Consider the following 22,817-nt stretch of genomic DNA (forward strand, 5'->3'; position numbering starts at 1 on the left):
GTGTTAAATGCTGAGCTGTAGTCGATGAACAGCATTCTTGCATAGGTAATCCTCTTGTCCAGATGGGTTAGGGCAGTGTGCAGTGTGATTGCGATTGCGTCGTATGTGGACCTATTGGGGCGGTAAGCAAATTGGAGTGGGTCTAGGGTGTCAGGTAGGGTGGAGGTGATATGATCATTGACTAGTCTCTCAAAGCACTTCATGATGACGGAAGTGAGTGCCACGGGGCGATAGTCGTTTAGCTCAGTTACCTTAGCTTTCTTGACACATTGGAAACAATTAACAAAACAGAGCAAACTAGAATGCTATTTGGCCCTAAACCGGGAGTACACAGTGGCAGAATACCTGACCGCTGTAACTGACCCAAAATTAATTTAAATCTTTGACTATGTACAGACTCAGTGAGCATAGTCTTGCTATTGGCTTTCAAGAGAAGACAGACTATGTGCACACTGATCACAAAATTGAGGAGGAAACAGCTGCACTTCCTAACTTCTTGCCAAATGTATGACCATATTAGAGACACATATTTCCCTCAGGTTACACAGACTCACAAAGAACTCGAAAAACAAATCCAATTTTCAATTTGCATTTCGCTACACTCACATTAACATATGCTAACCATGTGTATGTGACAAATAAAATTTGATTTGATGATTGGTGGTAATATCACAGTGTGCAATCACAGCAGCAAGATATGTGACCTGTTGCCACAAGAAAAGGGCAACCTGTGAAGCACAAACACCATTGTAAATACAACCAATATTTATGTTTCTTTATTTTCCATTTTGTACTTCAATTATTTGCACATCATTGCAACACTGTATATAGACAATATGACTTTTGGAATGTCTTTTGGAACTATTCTTTTGGAACTTACAATGTTTACTGTTAATTTTTGATTGTTTATTTCACTTTTGTTTATTATTTATTTCACTTGCTTTGGCAATGTAAAATTATTTTTCCCATGCAAATAAAGTCTCTTGAAATTGAATTGAGAGAGTGAGAGAATGAGAGAGAGAGAGAGAGAGCAGGTAGAGTTGGGATATACTGCCACCTTGTGCTCTACCACTGTACGTTTTCAGGCCTGTAATGTACAATGAACCTCTAGAATCTAATCAAATGAAAAATGTACATTAGCTACAAATTGGGTATAATAATAAGAGGTTATAATAATCAGATCTGAGTACTCACATCTTTGGTTTGAGGGACATTTTTAAAGTTTTGCAAATAACCCTAACACCCAATCACAACGGAAATGTCATTGTGCAAAATGGTACTCAGCATCCTCTGGATCTGTGTGCAACAAAAGTTCAACATTCACCTTCTGCTACCATTTATGTCAAGCCGCATACAATTTGATGCATACGTTCGATAAATTCTTTGTATGCACCACATAGAATGCACTGCAACTGCCTCTGCAACGCAATGCTGCAAGGCTAACACAGCGTTCCATTGGAAATGAATGTACTTACGGTGTACCAAAATGCAATGTTGCTGTTGGTGTGATTGATGCGTAACCCTAGCTTCATGCCCACACCCTGGCTCAACCATAATCCTAGCCATAACCCTAACCCTAGTCTTGGCTCAACCAAATTAAATCAAATCAAATTAATTTATATAGCCCTTCTTACATCAGCTGATATCTCAAAGTGCTGTACAGAAACCCAGCCTAGAACCACAAACAGCAAGCAATGCAGGTGTAGAAGCACGGTAGCTAGGAAAAACTCCCTAGAAAGGCCAAAACCTAGGAAGAAACCTAGAGAGGAACCAGGCTATGAGGGGTGGCCAGTCCTCTTCTGGCTGTGCTGGGTGGAGATTATAACAGAACATGGCCAAGATGTTCAAATGTTCATAAATGACCAGCATGGTCAAATAATAATAATCACAGTAGTTGTCGAGGGTGCAACAGGTCAGCGCTTTTGGAGTAAATGTCAGTTGGCTTTTCATAGCTGAACATTGAGAGTATCTCTACCGCTCCTGCTGTCTCTAGAGAGTTGAAAACAGCAGGTCTGGAACAGGTCAGGGTTCCATAGCCGCAGGCAGAAGAGTTGAAACTGGAGCGGCAGCACGGCCAGGTGGACTGGGGACAGCAAGGTGTCATCATGCCAGGTAGTCCTGAGGCATGATCCTAGGGCTCAGGTCCCCTGAGAGAGAGAGAGAGAGAGAGAGAGAGAGAGAGAGAGAGAGAGAGAGAGAGGAGAGAGAGAGAGAGAGAGAGAGAGAGAGAGAGAGAGAGAGAGAGAGAGAGAGAGAGAGAGAGAGAGAGAGAGAGAGAAATCTTAAATTCACACAGGACACCGGATAAGACAGGAGAAATACTCCAGATATAATAGACTAACCATAGCCTCCGACACATAAACTACTGCAGAATAAATACTGGAGGCTGAGACAGGAGGGGTCAAATCCATATTTTAACTCTTGAGGAATCCCATATTCAGGTTCAAGACAGCAGTGGGCAAACTACGATTGAAGGTTTTAGTTTTTTGATGACACTTGTTACTTTGTCTAATTTCCAAGGCATTGAAGGCATGCCACCAGCACAAGAGTTTGCATCCTGTCTCCAGAAAATCCATTGTGGGTTTACTTAAACAAGTATGTAATTTTTTTTTTTGTATTATTATTATTTGAAAATATATATTACTCTAAAACACACATTTGTACAGCAAACTTCAGGAGAGGAAATTGAATAATATGTTTTTTCAGCCAGTTAGTTTTATGTTGGTTGAAAAGGAATTTGAGTATTTGCGGCTTTGTATCTATGACACATTAGTTACCAGACAAGCAATGCTGAACCTCTGCCACTAGATAGAGTGCAAACCTCTCTTTTCAAAAGAGCAGGAATCTTACCCACTAAGCAATAAGTCTTACAGTGATTGGATACAACATTCTATTCCTCAGTCAAATCCCTTGTTCACCACTAGCATGGGTCTGACCTTGCATTTCACACTCAACTAAATCACAAAATCACATTCTTCCACTTTTCCTTATTCACATTCAACCAACTAGAGCGTGCAGAAAATGGCGTCGGTCTGTAAATATGCTAAGCTGAGTCTGAGATTGGCCAGGCTGTGTCAGGTTGTCAGTGTGTGTTACTGTACCAGTGAGGTCTCAGAGTTCAGTGTTTATATAAGTCCTGTTGCACACCCAGCAGGTCAGACTCCCTCAGTCCTGTCACCTCCAGAGTGCCTCACTCTCAATTATGCATATAGTCTCCTCATGCATCCTCCTCAACACACCCACACCCTGCTGCGCTCTAACCAAAGCAAGGCCTCTTCCCCTTCCCCTCACACTGGATAAATGTTGCCTACACCAAGTCTGATGTTAACAGTGCTACAGGGAGATAGTCCCTTTGCTCCAAGCAGTCCATGACCCAACAACACGGCATGAGTTTTACTGTAGGAGATGGTTGAACTGAAGGGGAAAAGTATGGTACACATGAAACAGCTTTCTCTGAGAGGCCAGATGTTGTGTGGCCAGATGTCTGTGTGACTTGAAAATGCTCTGTGTGTATTTGGATGTTTGAATTTAAGGTTGAAAGTGCTGAGCTCCCGGCTCAAACAAAACTCTGTTACAGCAGAGGCACTGAATCAGGGCTCTGGCGGTCTTGACATTTTGTCAGCCTGTAATTCTCATTCAAATAACTGCCGGTCTCATGGTAATTTACGTTAATTAACATAAACACATTTAACATCTCCCGGGCTCCCACGCATAGCCTACAAGCCACTGATGCGGGCCTTTAGAACATCTACAGTACATTTTAAAATGTCTAATAAATAAACAATACATCCATCACAATAAATCCATTAGGCAATTTATTTTAGGCAGGTCTGAAGAAACATTATGATATGAAGAAATGTAGCCTATTTCAGAAGAACATATAGTATATTCTGAGTTGTCCTGATGTTAGGCCCTGATCTGGCCCTGTACTGTCACTGGGTAATATTGCCGTGTTACCCCTTTTTTTCAGTTTTTAAAGCAAATGTTTTTTTAGGGAGCATGCTAGCACACTCGTTCGGTTCGGCTAGCCGACAGCCGAATTGGAGCGTGCTAGGCCCTGATCTGGCTATGCCATATGGCTGTGGGCTATAGCTAATTTAGAAAAAAGAGATCTGCTTATAATTCACATGGCATTGTTTTATATAATTGTACGGTAAAAATAATACAATTGAACATAGCGGAATAAAATATAAATTATATTTTTCACAAATGATTTCTGAGGGCGGGCACACATTCTGCTATTCTGTGTTGAGCGGTTAACAAAGTAATAATTTGCTTAATATTGAGTTATTTATGCAACTTTAGTTGTGATACAAACCTTAGGGTATATGTTTGGATTTCTAATAGATTCTAAGCCTGCATGATGCGACTCTCATGATTTAAAAAAAAAGTTGAATAAAAGGCATGCGCACTAATCTGATTTTTTTTGCTCAGTCAGTACACACTTCATCAGTCTCTCATTCACAATTTGACAAGCACTTGATAATATTCTCAGCCATCGGACTATTCTCAATTTAATCCTGTCTTTACATATAGCCTACTAATGTATGTGTGGAATAAATATATTTGTAAAATCTGTAGCCTGCACTCGAAGAGCGAAGGGAGGAAGCACTTCCTGTGGTTAGGCTATGTTTTTAATATCCACTGGTTGTGGATTAGCCTAATGTGCTTAATTTTAAGAATTGAGAAATACATATAGTGGCCAGTCAAAACTCTGTTTTCTCACGTGATTGCGCAATGACTATAAGAACACAGTTAACAAGGGGACTGTAAGTTATTTATATATAATTCGGGATACCTGTAGAAAATCAGACCTCTCTGAAATGAAAATGGATTGCCCTCCCTTCAGCAAAGGTGGACATTCCTGCAGTCACCATGCCAATTGCACGCTCCCTCAAAACTTGAGACATTTGTGGCATTGTGTTGTGTGACAAAACTGCACATTTTAGAGTGGCCTTTTATTGTCCCCAGACCAAGGTGCACCTGTTTAATGATCATGCTGTTTAATCAACTTCTTGATATGCCACACCTGTCAGGTGGATGGATTATCTTGGCAAAGGAAAAATGGCCACTACAGTGATGTAAACAAATTTGTGCACATATTTTGAGAGAAATAATATTTTATTTCAACTCATGAAACATTGGACCAGCACATATTTTTCTTCAGTGTGAAACATGAAGTGGATAGCAGAGAAGATGCCTACTGTTTACCTTCACTTCTAGGACAGACCAGAGCCTTGCAGTTTTAGAAACTGTTCTTCGTTTTGTAAGCATTACATGGCAAAGTAGCCAGAATGTTAATGATTCTCAGACTGCCGCTCTGCTAGTCATCAGATGGGGTGAGGAGAGGAGGTATGGGGCCCATGTGGGTAACTGGGGGGGCCCTGCCTTGATTGGGTAAAAAAATAAATATGAATTACATTATTTTTCTTATTCTTCAAAAAAGAAATCCACCTACAGGAGCCCACTCTCAATGTTCAAAATATACCAAAGAGCATCAATTAGCCACAGAGGATCAATAGTTTCTGAAAAATAACAGTGGATTAAGTTTTATCACAAGCATATACAGGTATCTGCCAAAATTAAGGAAACACCAACATAAAGTGTATGCCTACAGTCAGGAAGACCTACAGTCAGGAAGACCTACAGTCAGGAAGGCTGCAGTTTGGGCAGCATGTGTGACAAATATAGGCTACAGCTTGTTGTGTTGTGGCCATAAACATATAATGTAATCTCTCAACCTGACAATTTGACTGTTAAAACTTCTTATGGATGGGTGGCAGTATTGAGTAGCTTGGATGAAGAAGGTGCCCAGAGTAAACTGCCTGCTACTCAGGCCCAGAAGCTAAGATATGCATATTATTAGTAGATTTGGATGGAAAACACTCTGAAGTTTCTAAAACTGTTTGAATGATGTCTGTGAGTATAACAGAACTCATATGGCAGGCAAAAACCAGAGAAAAAATCCAACCAGGAAGTGTGGAAATCTGAGGTTTGTAGTTTTTCAAGTGATTGCCTATCTAATATACAGTGTCTGTGGGGTCATTTTGCAATTCCTAAGGCTTCCACTAGATGTTAACAGTCTTTAGAACGTTGTTTCATGCTTCTACTGTGAATGGGAAGAGAATAAGAGCATATGGAGTCAGATGACTGAGAAAATGACATGAGCTCAATCACCCGCGCTCCCGTGAGAGTTAGGTGTGTTCCTTTTCATTTCTGAAGACAAAGGAAATGTCCGGTTGGAATATTATGGAATATTTATGATAAAAACATCCTAAAGATTGATTCTATACATCGTTTGACATGTTTGTACGAACTGTAATAGAACTTTTTTGACTTTTCATCTGAACTTACTGCGCGAGCACAGGGCATTTGGATTACTCGACTGAACGCGTGAACAAAAAGGAGGTATTTGGACGTAAATATGGACTTTATTGAAACAAAACAAACATTTATTGTGGAACTGGGATTCCTGGGAGTGCATTCCGATGAAGATCATCAAAGGTAAGTGAATATTTATAATGCTATTTGTGACTTCTGTTGACTCCAAAATGGCGGGTGTCTGTATGGCTTGTTTTGATGTCTGAGCGCTGTACTCAGATTATTGCAAAGTTTGCTTTCGCCGTAAAGCTTTTTTGAAATCTGACACAGCGGTTGCATTAAGGAGAAGTTTATCTAAAGTTCCATGCATAACACTTGTATTTCCATCAACATTTATGATGAGTATTTCTGTAAATTGATGTGGCTCTCTGCAAAATCACCGGGAGTTTGGAGGCAAAACAATACTGAACATAACGCGTCAATGTAAACTGAGATTTTTGGATATAATTATGAACTTTATCGAACAAAACATACATGTATTGTGTAACATGAAGTCCTACGAGTGTTATCTGATGAATATCATCAAAGGTTAGTGATTCATTTTATCTCTATTTCTGCTTTTTTGAGACTCCTCTCTTTGGCTGGAAAAATTACTGTTTTTCTGTGACTAGTTGCTGACCTAACATAATCGTTTGGTGTGCTTTCGCTGTAAAGCCTTTTTGAAATCGGACACTGTGGTTGGATTAACGAGAAGTTTATCTTTAAAATGTTGTAAAATACTTGTATAGTTGAGGAATTTTAATTAGGAGATTTCTGTTGTTTTGAATTTGGCGCTCTGCACTTTCACTGGCTGTTGTCATATCGATCCCGTTAACGGGATTTCAGCCGTAAGAGGTTGAAATCGGGGCTAGGGGGCAGTATTTGCACGGCCGGATAAAAAACGTACCTGATTTACACTGGTTACTACTTTTGCCCAGAAACGAGAATATGCATATAATTAGTATTATTGGATAGAAAACACTCTGACGTTTCTAAAACTGTTTGAATGGTGTCTGTGAGTATAACAAAACTCATATGGCAGGCAAAAACCTGAGAAAAAGTCAACCAGGAAGTGGAGGATCTGAGAACTGTAGTTCTTCTTTCTAGTCCCTTTCGAAACTACAGTATCTGTGGGGTTACGTTGCACTTCCTAAGGCTTCCATTGGCTGTCAAAAGCCTTCAGAAAGTTGTTTCAGCCTTCTCCTGTTACTGGGCAGATAATAGGAGCTCAGTTACTGAGCGGACTGCCTGGGGACAAAGGGATTGGATATGCGCAGTCACGCAAGTGCGCCGTTCCTTCTTTTTCTCCTTGAATGAATATGCTATTGTCCGGTTGGAAAATTATCGCAATTTTACGTTAAAAATACCATAAAGATTGATTTTAACCTCTTATGGCTAGGGGGCAGTATTTTCACGGCTGGATAAAAAACGTACCCGATTTAATCTGGTTACTAATCCTACCCAGTAACTAGAATATGCATATACTTATTATATATGGATAGAAAACACCCTAACGTTTCTAAAACTGTTTGAATGGTGTCTGTGAGTATAACAGAACTCAAATGGCAGGTCAAAACCTGAGAGATTCCTTTACAGGAAGTGGCCTGTCTGACGATTTCTGGAACTTCTTTGCCATCTCTATCTTTTACTAAGGATCTCTGCTCTAACGTGACACTTCCTACGTCGTCCATAGGCGCTCAGAGCCCGGGAAAAACCTGAATGTCGTCATCCCAGCCCCAGGCTGAAACACATTATCGCCTTTCTCAAGTGGCCGATCAAGGGACTGTGGGCTTAGGCGCGTGACCTGGCCGCCCCCGTCTTTGTGATTTTTTCCTCTGTTTGCCGAAAAGGAGATTCCCGGTCGGAATATTATCGCTTTTCTACGAGAAAAATGGCATAAAAATTGATTTTAAACAGCGGTTGACATGCTTCGAAGTACGGTAATGGAATATTTAGAATTTTTTTGTCACGAATTGCGCCATGCGCGCGACCCTTCTTTACCATTTCGGATAGTGTCTGGAACGCACGAACAAAACGCCGCTATTCGGATATAACGATGGATTATTTTGGACCAAACCAACATTTGTTATTGAAGTAGCAGTCCTGGGAGTGCATTCTGACGAAGACAACAAAGGTAATGAAACTTTTGTAATAGTAAATCGGAGTTTGATCAGGGCTAAACTTGGTCGGTGTCTAAATGGCTAGCCGTGATGGCTGGGCTATCTACTGAGAATATTGCAAAATGTGCTTTCACCGAAAAGCTATTTTAAAATCGGACATATCGAGTGCATAGAGGAGTTCTGTATCTATAATTCTTAAAATAATTGTTACGTTTTTTGTGAACATTTATCGTGAGTAATTTAGTAAATTCACCGGATGTTTGCGGGGGGTATGCTAGTTCTGAACGTCACATGCTAATGTAAAAAGCTGGTTTTTGATATAAATATGAACTTGATTGAACAAAACATGCATGCATTGTATAACATAATGTCCTAGGGTTGTCATCTGATGAAGATCATCAAAGGTTAGTGCTGCATTTAGCTGTGGTTTTGTTTTTTGTGACATTATATGCTAGCTTGAAAAATGGGTGTCTGATTATTTCTGGCTTGGTACTCTGCTGACATAATCTAATGTTTTGCTTTCGCTGTAAAGCCTTTTTGAAATCGGACAGTGTGGTTAGATAAAGGAGAGTCTTGTCTTTAAAATGCTGTGAAATAGTCATATGTTTGAAAAATTGAAGTTTTTGTATTTTTGAGGAATTTGTAATTCGCGCCACGCCTATCATTGGATATTGGAGCAGGTGTTCCGCTAGCGGAACGTCTAGATGTAAGAGGTTAAACAGTGTTTGACATGCTTCTAAGTACGGTAATGGAATATTTTGACTTTTTGTCTCTGGTACCGCTCTCGCGCATTATGCCTTTGGATAGTGCTCTGAAACCACAAACAAAACGGAGGTATTTGGACATAAATATGTATTATTTTGAACAAAAACAACATTTCTTGTGGAAGTAGCAGTCCTGGGAGTGCATTCTGAGGAAGATCAGCAAAGGTAAGAGAATATTTCTAATACTAATTCTGAGTTTAGGTTGCCCCGAACTTGGCGGGTGTCTGAATAGCTATCTGTGATGGCTGAGCTATGTACTCAGAATATTGAAAAATGTGCTTTCTCCATAAAGCTATTTTAAAATCTGACAAAGCGTTTGCATCCAGGAGTAGTCTATCTATAATTCTTTAAATAATTGTTATATATTTTGTCAACGTTTATGATGAGTATTTTTGTAAATTGATGTGCACATTCACCGGGCGTTTTGGTGGGAATACATTTTCTGAACATCACGCGCCAATGTAAAATGCTGTTTTTGGATATAAATATGAACTTTATTGAACAAAACATACATGTATTGTGTAACATAATGTCCTAGGAGTGTCATCTGATGAAGATCGTCAAAGGTTAGTGCTTCATTTAGCTGTGGTTTTGGGTTTTATTGACACATGTCCTTGCTTGGAAAATGGCTGTGTAATTATTTTTGTCTATGTACTCTCCTAATGTTTTGCTTTCGCTGTAAAGCCTTTTTGAAATCGGACAATGTGGTTACATCAAGGAGAAAGTGTATCTTTAAAATGGTGTAAAATAGTTGTATGTTTGAGAAAGTTGAATTATGACATTTTGTTGTTTTTGAATTTGCCACCCTGATATTTAACTGGCTGTGTCCTGCTCACGTAGCCCATAGAAGTTAAGTTAAAACCAGGGCTAGAAATTGAGGAGGAATGTGAGGGTATTGTGGCTTTTGTTAAAGAAAATGGCTGAAAGCATAGGCCTACCCCTTGATAGTTTAAGATTAAAAAAATGGACCTGATTATGTAAAGCGATCTATAACAATGCTTAACTTCTATGGGGGACGCTTGCCTAGTCAACAGCCAGTACAAATACCTCAAAAATGCTATAACTTCAATTTCTCAAACATATGACTATTTTACACCATTTTAAAGACAAGACTCTTGTTAATCTAACCACATTGTCTGATTTCAAAAAGGCTTTACAGCGAAAGCAAAACATTAGATTATGTCAGGAGAGTATCCTGCCAAAAATAATCACACAGCCATTTTCAAAGCAAGCATATATGTCACAAAAACCAAAACCACAGCTAAATGCAGCACTAACCTTTGATGATCTTCATCAGATGACACTCCTAGGACATTTTGTTATAAAATACATGCATGTTTTGTTCAATCAAGTTCATACTTATATCAAAAACCAGCTTTTTACATTAGCATGTGATGTTCAGAACTAGCATACCCACCGAAAACTTCCGGTGAATTTACTAAATTACTCATGATAAACGTTGACAAAATACATACCAATTATTAAAAAAATTATAGATACAGAACTCCTTTATGCAATCGCGGTGTCAGATTTTAAAATAGCTTTTCGGCGAAAGCACATTTTGCAATATTCTGAGTACATAGCTCGGCCATCACGGCTAGCTATTATGACACCCACCAAGTTTGGGACTCACTAAACTCAGAATTACTATTAGAAAAATTGGATTACCTTTGCTGTTCTTCGTCAGAATGCACTCCCAGGACTTCTACTTCAACAACAAATGTTGTTTTGGTTCCAAATAATCCATAGTTATATTCAAATAGCTCTGTTTTGTTCGTGCGTTCAGGTCACTATCCGAAGGGTGATGCGCGAGCGCATTTCGTGACAAAAATTTTCAAAATATTCCATTACCGTACTTAGAAGCATGTCAAACGCTGTTTAAAATCAATTTTTATGCTATTTTTCTCGTAAAATAGCGATAATATTCCAACCGGTCAACGTTGTATTCATTCAAAGGCTGAAAGAAAAAAATGGAGAATTCTCATGAATGCGCCTCTCAGTGTCACTGTCCCGAGGCTGATCACTCACAAACTCTGCTGCTGTTCTTTGCCCAGAGACAGCAGACACCCCATTCCACTTTCTGGTGGCTTTAGAGAGCCAATGGGAGCCTTAGAAAGTGTCACGTTACAGCACAGATGCTGTATTTTCGATAGAGATGCAACAGAAGGACAACAAATTGTCAGACAGGGCACTTCCTGTATGGAATCCTCTCAGGTTTTGGCCTGCCATATGAGTTCTGTTATACTCACAGACACCATTCAAACAGTTTTAGAAACTTTAGAGTGTTTTCTATCCAAATCTACTAATTATATGCATATTCTCGTTTCTGGGCCAGAGTAGTAACCTGTTTATATTGGGTACGTTTTTCATCCGCCCGTGAAAATACTGCCCCCTAGCCCAGAATCAAATCAAATCAAATCAAATGTATTTATATAGCCCTTCGTACATCAGCTGATATCTCAAAGTGCTGTACAGAAACCCAGACTAAAACCCCAAACAGCAAGCAATGCATGTGAAAGAAGCACGGTGGCTAGGAAAAACTCCCTAGGAAAAACTCCCTAGAAAGGCCAAAAACCTAGGAAGAAACCTAGAGAGGAACCAGGCTATGAGGGGTGGCCAGTCCTCTTCTGGCTGTGCCGGGTGGATATTATAACAGAACATGGTCAAGATGTTAAAATGTTCATAAATGACCAGCATGGTCAAATAATAATAATCATAGTAGTTGTCGAGGGTGCAACAAGCACGTCCGGTGAACAGGTCAGGGTTCCATAGCCGCAGGCAGAACAGTTGAAACTGGAGCAGCAGCACGGCCAGGTGGACTGGGGACAGCAAGGAGTCATCATGCCAGGTAGTCCTGAGGCATGGTCCTAGGGCTCAGGTCCTCTGAGAGAAAGAAAGAAAGAAAGAGAGAAAGAGAGAAAGAGAGAATTAGAGAGAGCATATTTAAATTCACACAGGACACCGGATAAGACAAGAGAAATACTCCAGATGTAACAGACTGACCCTAGCCCCCCGACACATAAACTACTGCAGCATAAATACTGGAGGCTGAGACAGGAGGGATCAGGAGACACTGGCACAACACCATACTGGCAGAATGTTTTGGAATTTTATTAATTCAATTACATTTTATTTGTGTAATGCAACAATCACAAAATGATTTACTCACCATCCACTCAATAAATTTGATATTTTCAACTTTTACATTTATTTGACATTTTATGGATATTATGCTAAAATAGTTTCTAATGCAAAATGTCTGCCTGTATAGGGAACAGCTGGGAGCAGTTCTATAAAAGCGGAGTCCAGCAGATCTCTAATAAAATCAGTTTATTTGTCCTACGCACAGTATACGGCAAGGGTGTGTGTTTAGTGTGTGAGTGTATGTGTGGTGCAAGAGTGTCAGTGTATATGTCTGTGTATATGAGGATGGAGTCTTGAGTGTGTATAGAGGCATTCCAGGTAGAGTCAGTGCACGTGGGTGTAGGTGGTCAGCCATTGATTAGCTGTTCACCAATGTCATTGCTTGGAGGTAGAAGCTATCTCTGAGCATGTTGGTAATGCCTGATGCTCAGGTTCAGCTTGCCAGAGTGTGGTGGGCAGGACAGTCGGTGATGTGTACACCAAGGAACTTGAAGTTCTTGACCATATCCACTGCAGCCATGTTGATGTGGATGGGGTATCCCTCCTCTGCTTCCTGTGGTAAACAATCACCTCTTTGGTTGAGATCTGTAGTCTTGAAGCAAGTTCGCCACCCTGCACACCTCAAGAGAGAATTGGTGGAAGACTAGAGACCATGGAATAGCAGAATATGTGTCCGGATCCCTGCTCACTGTGCCACTGTGTCTAGGTGCAGCCGTCGGGATCAAGATTAGGCAGAGAGGTCACACTCTTTCTGGGGGACACTGCTGTCTCTCTGGGCTGGTTTGCACTGTGTGGTGCACACAGTGCCCGCTATTTCCATCACTTGGCACTACGCAGCACCACCCTCAGGAGATGACGGAAACTCTGTAGAGCACAGACAGGCTTGATAAGCTTACACACAGACACAGACATACACAAGGACAGGAAGATAGACAGACAAGACACACAGATTAATAGACACACACACACACACACACACACACACACACACACACAAACATACACTATCTATCAGAAAATGAACCACTGCATGCACACACACTTGCGCCTTGCTGTGCCGTTCTATGCTGGCTTCTGAAGCTGCCCTCAGTAAAGTGTTTTTACAAAAGCTGATGTCTGTAGAACTGGGAAGCTGTGTGCACCCTCTACTGAGTCCCGTGTTGCTCCACAACCCTCCAGCACCTGGTAGAACACAACAGGTTTTTACATTTCAGTAATTGAACAGATGCACTTATCCAGAGTGACTTCATACATTTTCATAATGGTCACCAGTGGGAATTGAACCCACAATCCTAGCATTGCAAGCAGCATGCTATACCAACTGAACCATGCGTGATCGACGTCAAATCCTATGGTCAGGAGTTGACAAGACAGCACAAAAACATCTGGAACCAGACTATACATCCACATGGTCAGCTGCAGAGAGCATGCTGGAAAATGTATATTGCTCCACTACAGACAGTGAGATGGATAATGTCTAATGGGTTTGAGTTGGGATTCCAGATGCTATTGAAACGTGTGTCCAGATGTTAACTTTGCCTGTAGACTGAGGGTCTGGGACAAACGCCAGAGGGACAGTTCTGTCTGCTCTGCCTTCTGGGTGAAAAACACTCTGTAATATAACAGACAGGAACTAACAGTCAGAGGTTCCACTAATATAATATGGAATTGTTTTACGATGGTCATACCATGGATCATTTATTTCTTGAGAAGACTGACAAACACCGCTGTAGCTCGGCCACCTTCCACCGCAGATGTGGAAGGCCGACATAGGAGGATGCAGTGGATTGAGACGCAGCCTTTACAAAAAAACAGATAACTCTTGCTTAAACTGACGGATTTTGATGGGGATTTTTTTATTATGTTACTTAGATTGTCGCACAGAATTTAATATTAACAAAGTTGATAAATAAATATAGTAGGCCTATCCTTTAGAGAGCTGATGGGATCCTCCTCTTTTTAACATGGGCTTATAGGAACACATTACATTCCATGCATCAACCAGCTATGAGGAGCTGGCACTCGCTGAGCAACAGGTGATCCGATTGAGCTCAAACTGTGAATGGTAGGGCTCTCACGAGTGCTTGATTTGAGTTTCGATAACATTTGCATTGATGTCAGAGTGGTTAGTGGGACAATAGAACGCTGAGTGCTAGACCATTAGCCACTAGCCGTTAGCAAGTTTGGTAGGCTGCTAATGACCATCAGCGGTGTCAGAGTGCAGTTTTGGAGAAGCCTAGTTACCGCGATTCAACGGTGAAGTGGAATTTGACTGCGGTCATGACTCGTGACTGCCAGTGTGGCAGTATTATGGTCACTGTATCAGCCATAGCACAAAACCTCTCTGTCCTCCGTACCTGCTGGGACAGATTACCAGTTGTTCACCGCTGTCGTTCCCTATGAGACTGAGCCCCCAAAGCCAGGTCATACAGAACTCTCCAACCCCTACTGCAGGTGTCCAGAATCCTTGGACACATAAAATAATTTTTTCTAAATAAAAGGCTTTTTGGCAGCCTGTACTAAATTAGCCACTGTGTCATACCTCAGTGAAAATCTGGCTCCTGGTTGAAGCTTTCAGTTTGTTGTTGATTAGGAGCAGTTGAGTAGAAATCAGACCCAGCTTTCCCTAGACCAGTGGAACCTTTATGGACTATTTCATTCCAATGCCACATTTTATCATGACCTCAGGTGGGCCTGGGTTCATAAATCCTCCGCCTTCCACACAGCCAACCTTTGAATTCTAACCTATAGACTCAGAATGACCTTGGAAGAGCTCTGTATCTGCATATCTCTCAGACATTGTTGTGGAAAACCCTGCACTACGTGATCCAACTAGGGAGTAGTGACATTTGCAGCAAGGCAGCTACATCAGTAACAAACAAACTGATGATGAATGATCATTAAGCCACACGCTGACACACAGTTGGGCTGAGTTGGAGGGATATTTGGCCTGCAGTATAAGTCCATTGATTCCATTGATCCCTATACTTCTATCATGAGATACTGCTGCTTCAACTCAAACACACAACATAAACGCAAGAAAACACAATTTTTGCTATTGTGTAAACATTGTTTTTACACAGACAGCAGTGACTGAAAGGGTTTTCTTCTCCTCACTACAAAGTTTCACTATCTGGACAGACAAGATGTGCAACATCAAACAAATGCTAATATACCTTATATTTTGAACAAATGTAGCAATCAATCACATAACATTTTCATCTAATTTCCTCTCTATAATACCCCCCGCCACACACATATTGTCCACATTTTTTTGTTGCACGATTCTGTCCATACATCTGAGATGACAGGCATTTCCCAACCTGGTCTCACGGTCGGCCCTGCTGGGCCCAAAGTCATCACAGTTAACAACGTGTAAAGATAGACTCGCGGGTGGTCGAGATTAGAAGGAGAACGGGTTTGGTCTGCCAGCAGGGTCTCGCCACTGAACTCCTGAACCCCCTCTCCTGCTCACGGGGTAAACCTTTTAGCACACACCCCAGTCTCAGTGAGTTCACACCGAGGTCTCTAGCCTTTCACACATCAACTGCTAATGAGGCCTCAAAAACTGAGAGAAAGGTGAAGAGATTCTGACCTCCATTCAGGAACATCAGCTTGGGGGGGAACTGTACAGAACTTTGTTCTAATGAATATAGACATGGAACCAGAAAAAACATGTTGCCCTGCGAGTGAGCGAGAGATGTGATTTGTGAGGTGGCCCAAAAACTGTGGGACAAAAAAATAAAATTAAAAAAGACACTTACATGTTCATATTTTCATATGGAAAAGACATAGTTACATAAAATATGCTGTATTTTACTTCACAGATGCCCTTCCCTCTAACTGAAACTTAAAATAGAATCCTTTCACAACTGCATTTCCCATAATTGTACCAAAAACACCACAATATTTTTTATTTATATGCACATATTTTTTGCGGGTTTGAGCCCAGTTTGGGCTGGTGTAATGCTTATAAACTGTAAGGTCAATGTGGTTCAAAATAGCCCCTCGTCATACAGCGTAACAATTACATAAGTACTATGAAGAGATGCCCACTGTAGCTGAAATTATTTCACATGGTCATACAGAGGACGACAGTGAAAATATAATCATTTCCATAATACAGTGGTATAACAGATCTCATTTTTTTATTGAGGAGAGTCAAGTTGGGCTTTCCATTTTTAGAAAATAAACCAATTACAATATTACAAATAATGAAATTGTTACATCATTCACAGGGTTACAGTCAATGTACATTTATACAGAAATACAGGACCTCCCACATCAGTCACAGTGGTCAGGGCCGGCACTGTTCTACGAGGGCTACAACAGGCCAGGGGAGACAGGGCCATCTTCAGTCTGTCTTCACCAACAGCCAGAGAGGTGAGAACATAGGGGAGGAAGGGGGATGTGGGGGAATAAGACAACGTAAGGAACACAAGGAAATTTGTCACAACTAGACTGCTATTAGCCACCATGTCAGCAGAGGGGGCTCTGACGCTTTACGTTAGAGAGTTATCCACAGGAGCCATTTTCTATACACACAGAACTGACTGCCACAAAGGCAGGCAGGCAGGCAGACTGCTGCTCGGGGCATATTTGGATGGTCCACAAACACAGACCAATGAGTACGAGCCGGCACAGCTTGTGTTTATGCACACTGTCGTGTAATTGTAACATTGAGACATAATGGTTTTCGTCCGTCCTTCAAAAATCGGAACACAGTAGGGGAAATGTTCTTTGCGTCCGCAGTGCATTGAATCAACATCTCAGATACATTGGTTTTGATTTATAAATAAAAGATTGTTATGCATTAGTTAACATGCACATTGATAGTGAAACATCAACAGTATCTGCAGATACAAGCCATTGAAACAAAGACAAGCGTTTTAGAGGACAGAGTTCTGATACTGGAGCAAGTTACCTTGTTTATTCCAAACAAAGAACCCTACTGCAAAAAAACCCAGTTATATTCTGCTCTCAATGTTTAATCATAATGCTTCTATGCTCCTTTATGTCTGATCTGTCGCATGAGCCTGGACATTGAAAACGGAGAGTATGAAGGAGATTGCCCCGCACTGTTAAATAATTGTAGCGATGGTAGCCCAAGATTTTATGTTTGTGAAGCACATAGTACATAAAAAATAAAAAATAACTACAGTATATATTTCGGGGTTTTTTTTCTTCAGAAATGGAGCAGACATTTGAGACATGCTCTTACTCATGAAAAATGGAAACATAGTATGCGCTTTGCGCTTTGAATAAGTGTAAAGTTGCTGTCTTGAAAATGCCTGTTATTTCAGTGGCCTTGGGAAGAAAACACACAATCATTCAACAAAAAGCTATGTGTGTGTTTATACCTTTTTAGCTTCTCCTCGTCTTCAACTAGCTGCAAAATCTCAACAATGTAAAAATATCCTTGATTCCATCTATGTATAAAGTAACCCATATGCAGTACTTATGGTGGGGTTTTAAAACCTTTCATTTCACACCAGAGAGAACTATTGAGTGAGACATCACATGAGATATTGTGGCATAATGACCATCATGGATTCACACAGGGAAGTCTAATCCTCACAGTGTGAGCAGAATCTATTCTGTAAAACCCCCATCATAATCCCATCAGATCGATTAATCACATACTACAGGTCCATTACAATGGGCCCAGAAAGGACCACTGTGCCAAGGAGTTTTATCAGAAGGCATGGGCTTTGAAACAGTACCACAGAGCTCTACTGGGGGCTATCAATGTTTTTTTAAATAAAAGAAAGCGGGACGACAGCTTTTTCTCCGGCGAATAGCAAATGATAGCTCTGGATGAACTATGGGTGAATAAACAAGGTTTCTTTTTGCCATTAGGTTCAGATACAGAAGAAATAAATACTTCACACAGTGCTTTCAGCAGTCTCCATAGCTCCACACTGAGCAACCAATAAAAGTCTTGACTCAACTCCTTATGAATCCAGATTCTCTCAACAAAGTAACATACCAAACCTACTCCTACCAAGAATAATTCAAGAAAATAAAAACACTTTCTTAATACCTATATTTACGTTCCTATAACTCTAAATACGAGTCCACCACTACTGTGTGTTTTAGTTCATCATTATAACATTTCTTCATACTGTATTTTGATTGAACGTCACATGGGGATACATACTTTGTTTAAACACCCCCCGCTTAATCACCTTAATATGACACTATCACCAAACAGCTCAGAGAGCATGAATGGAGACATTTGCAAGTGACACAAGACTCCATCTGTCTGTCTTCAGCACAAATATTAGTGCTGTACTGCTGAGCCTGATTTCCTGAACAGAAATTGCCCTGACAGTGGGATATCTGTCTATATCTTGGGAAGACTGACTCAGGCTGCTGGCTCTTTACTGAATATCACTGAGGTGCCCTCAAATATTAAAGTGTTTTGAGATGGAAAGGAAGATTTTTTAGCAATTTCTTTTTTAAAGGAAACAGCACGGTGGCATCAGTGACAGTTGGGTCACAGAATCATTTACCCTTTCACTCTGGGCAATGACTAACAGTGAGAGTGATGTACTTCCTGCTGTTTCATCTGTCATGGAGTCTGCACTGGAATATGCAGGGTGACACAGTACTGTTGACAGAAAACTAAAGGGAGGATGATGTTACAGAAGCTGGATGAAAACCCCAGTGCTCCTGCCCAAGGTTTGTAAAGACTCTGGATGGCCATATGGGTTAGTGGGTGGAATAAGATGGGGACTAAGTGACAGATGAGAGCTAAGGTGGGATTTCACTGCTTTTGTGCTGAGGGGTCAAATGCTAAGGCCTATATAGGACACCTCTCCTGTTCTGTTCAGACAGCAAAGTGCCTCAAAACAGACAGCGGACACCTGATGATGCTTAAGGAAGGACGTTTTGTGGAAGAACCTCCGCTTACATAGCCACCTACTGTGAGACCAACACGGTGCCCTCAGATTGTGTGTTGCCTACATAAATTCTGTCTATTTTTAAACAGACCTGGTCTGTCAACATGACAACATGCAGAGTCACAAAGTCATGGATCAGAGAAAGCAGAGCACAGAGGACAGTGGGAGGAGAAGAGTAGGGGATCTGAGGCGTGTGTTTAGCTCTGAGGAGAAATAGACGGAATCACTGTCTGGTCAGTGGGGCTGTGATCAGGCTGTGGACCCCCACTAGGAATGAACATGTCTGAGCAATGGGCCCCAGATAGAGATCCATGTCTGGCTCCTCAGTCTATATCGAGTACTAGGCCTGTCTCAGTGGATCTATCCATTAGCAGCTCTGCAGTGCAGATCTCATTTGCCTGAGTTTGTAAAGTGTGTGATTTACCATCTCTAGGGATTCCATTGGTTTTGACTAACACAGGACCCCCCCAGGCTCCCTAACCCCTCAAACAACACATCGGCCACAACGACATTGACAATGATAGATAGCTCTCCGTTCATCAGACAGCTATTCACAGAAGCCATACAGTAAATGCAATATGTATCTATAAAATGAAAATAGAAGTCTCAAGGACTCCACTTATCAGAAATGTTTGTGCACCAACAATGATTTCCTAAAATTCCATAAGGGCATGGAGGCCCATCGTATCGTATGATCTGTGTTCACACACCCTGCCAATAGACTACTTGGAAAAGCTGTCACAAGTGCTCCCCATCATCCATGATGTACAATAATATAATAATATGCGTAAAATAATACACTATCCCATGCTAATGTTACTTACTGCCCAGTTGTGAAAAGATTTGTCCGTGACCAGACCAATGTGAGATAACCATATGTGGTGTTAAAACCCTGACACTTCAATATAAAGTTACTTTAAATTAAAAAAGAATCTGGAAAAAAAAGCTAAATATAATGTAAGCACATTATATTTTGTAAAGTGTATCAAATCCAAGCGCTTACGGAACAGTGTTCTGTAAAGTGTAACATATCAAAGCTCTGTGAAATCAATCATTAACTCAGCATGCTATCAAACACTAGCCCTTCAGCTTTGGGAGCTGCTGCTTTGTAACACAGAGCACATTTAGCCACACACGCACGCACGCACGCACACACACACACAGTGAAGTTTAAAACACAGGGGGAAACTCTACACTCTTACAAAAAACGGTTCCAAAATGGTCCTTCGCCTGTCCCCATAGGAGAAGCCTTTTTGGTTCCAGGTGGAACTCTTTTGGTTCCATGTAGAAACCTCTGTGGAAAGGGTTTTACATGGAACCAAAAAGGGTTCTTCAAAGGGTTCTCCTATGGGGACAACTGAAGAACCATTTTAGGTTCTAGATAGTACCTGTTTTTCTAAGAGTGCAGATAATTTGACGACCAAAACATATGTGCCCTCCTATGTAAACATTGTAGGGAAAACACCCATAATATGTTCTTTTTTTCCATACATCCATGGAGGAAGTACTGTATGTTTGCTGTTTATTACACTGATTCTTCAAAATCCACAACTAACATTTTGCAAAAAGGAAAATGAAATGAATAATAACAACAAAGAAAAACCTCCCTCTAGTCACCCAAAGAAACAATTTAAATCCATCACTTCCAGGTCTTAGTAACTATGTCCGGCACATAGTGATGACATCACAGTCCCATTGTCAAGTGCATCTGATATGTACAGGATCATGACATCATCTGAGGTACACAGGGAGGATGTTCCATTTGGCAGGTTGTGATGTTTTCATTGAAAAAATATCAACTTTCCCACGGTGAGAGGAAGCATGGTGAGAGAAAATCTTCAACATTTTCACACAGAAAAATGAAATTACTTGTTATGAGAAAAGGTATTTTGTTTTTATTTTTAAGTGTTGCTTTAAATTGGTAGATAACTGAATTTGTTGAATTTGTTCATGGTAGTAGTTTCTGCCAAAAGATGTCCATTCCATGGTGCTCACACTATTTTGTCTCCCAAGTCAACCATAGGAGTGTAGATCAAGTTCCTCAGTCTATTCTGCTGTTTGCTTTTGGGGAGGCAGCAAAGATTTATGTTTCTTTCCTGTTTCTGAAGTAAAAAAAACAACATATAATATTTCAGTTTCTTTTTGAAAGTGATGGTCTTGAAATCTCCCATTTTTCATTGTCTTCTTGTCTGTTGCCCTTTTAAAGGGTAGTCTTTCTAGTCAGTTCACCTAGTTTACATCTATACTTATAGACTCCTTGAGTTTTCTCAACTTTTTTTTCTTTACAAAGTTCTTTACAAAATTCTTAAATCAAACAAACCAAAAAATGTAAGAAAAAAGTTCACCGTAAAAAAAAACGAGGTGGAAGATGGAAGTAGAAATGTGTCGCTGGTCAGTAACCTCTCATGATCCTGGTTCCAAGAAGGAACCTTGTTGGCCACATTGATTGATGTCTGGTCATGTAGACCTCTGGCCACAAACCTCCAGAGCTGATCCTGAAAGGTTATGGGGACTTTGGATGAGGGGATAGAGGAGGACAGGAGAGGGATTGAAAAAGGGGACCGTGGATGGACGGTAGTTTGGTAGGAAGACAAGGTTCACAGTCAAGCAAAAACACCTCCACTCCATCCGTGAACCCAGAGCCCTGCATCCCAATCCCCTCTTCTCTGCTCCTCTCCTCTGCTCTCCTCTCTTCTGCTCTCCTCTCTTCTGCTCTCCTCTCATCTGCTCTCCTCTGCTCCATTCTGGATGGTCAAACTTCCACAGACTGGATCTGGTTAATGGAGGCACGCATCATCTGCACACTGTTCAGGATCTTCTTCTGGTGGCCTGCTAACGTCACGCCCACGCTCAGGATGTCACTGTGGCAGGAGACACAACCACAGGAGTCAGGAGGACGCCATCACAGACAACACAACAGGTTTTATTGCACAAGTCACATGGCATAAGCCAAGGTAAAATCAACAAGTTAGATCAAGGCTAAATTCTGGGCCCCAGTCTGCCAAATTCCTAATTCAGTCCAAGGCATGACTGCTTACAGTAATTACTCTGTTTGTTGAACAACTTCTTCCATTCAGGAGACAATGGAATGTTTTTGTTTCCTAACCCTAACCCCATGGACTGATGAGCCTTATTTTTTAAGTATTGTAACCAGTGTTGTGGCTGGAAAAGAATTTGAAAACAGAATTGTGCTGATATCCGACGTGACCTTAGGAGGATATTAAGAGATGTAGAGACAAGAGACAATGAGCAGAGTAATGTGTGTCTTACTAAACAGACAACTGAATGAGTCTATCTGCTAATAGATGTCTTTATTAAGTCTACTGAGGCAGGAATGTATTCCTAAACATCACAATGTCTGTTCATTCTCTTATATCTTTTCTTTCTTTAAACTGTTGTACAAGAAACCTGGCAGCCACATGGCCAGAGTCTCTATGCTCTGTTCTAGCTCAGAGCAGTTGTGCTGCACAGTTATTATCTCCTAATGACATACAGTGAGAGGCATATTTATGATGAGCCAGGGC

General features: G+C 40.9%; 1 protein-coding gene across 3 annotated transcripts in view; it reads right to left on the reverse strand.

Annotated features, from left to right (window-relative positions):
• Positions 1-16,519: 16,519 nt before the first annotated feature.
• LOC106565894 (ephrin type-B receptor 2) overlaps positions 16,520-22,817 on the reverse strand; it is a 170,971-nt gene continuing 164,673 nt past the window's right edge. For all 3 annotated transcript variants that reach the window (XM_082959294.1, XM_014133558.3, XM_082959293.1), the window contains exon 16: positions 16,520-22,154. In XM_082959294.1, the coding sequence (XP_082815420.1) occupies positions 22,046-22,154 (109 nt within the window). In that variant the 3' untranslated portion in view covers positions 16,520-22,045. The remainder of the gene's footprint in view (positions 22,155-22,817) is intronic.

This window comes from Salmo salar, chromosome 12 (genome assembly GCF_965601325.2).
Source record: "Salmo salar chromosome 12, fSalSal1, whole genome shotgun sequence".
NCBI lineage: Eukaryota > Metazoa > Chordata > Actinopteri > Salmoniformes > Salmonidae > Salmo > Salmo salar.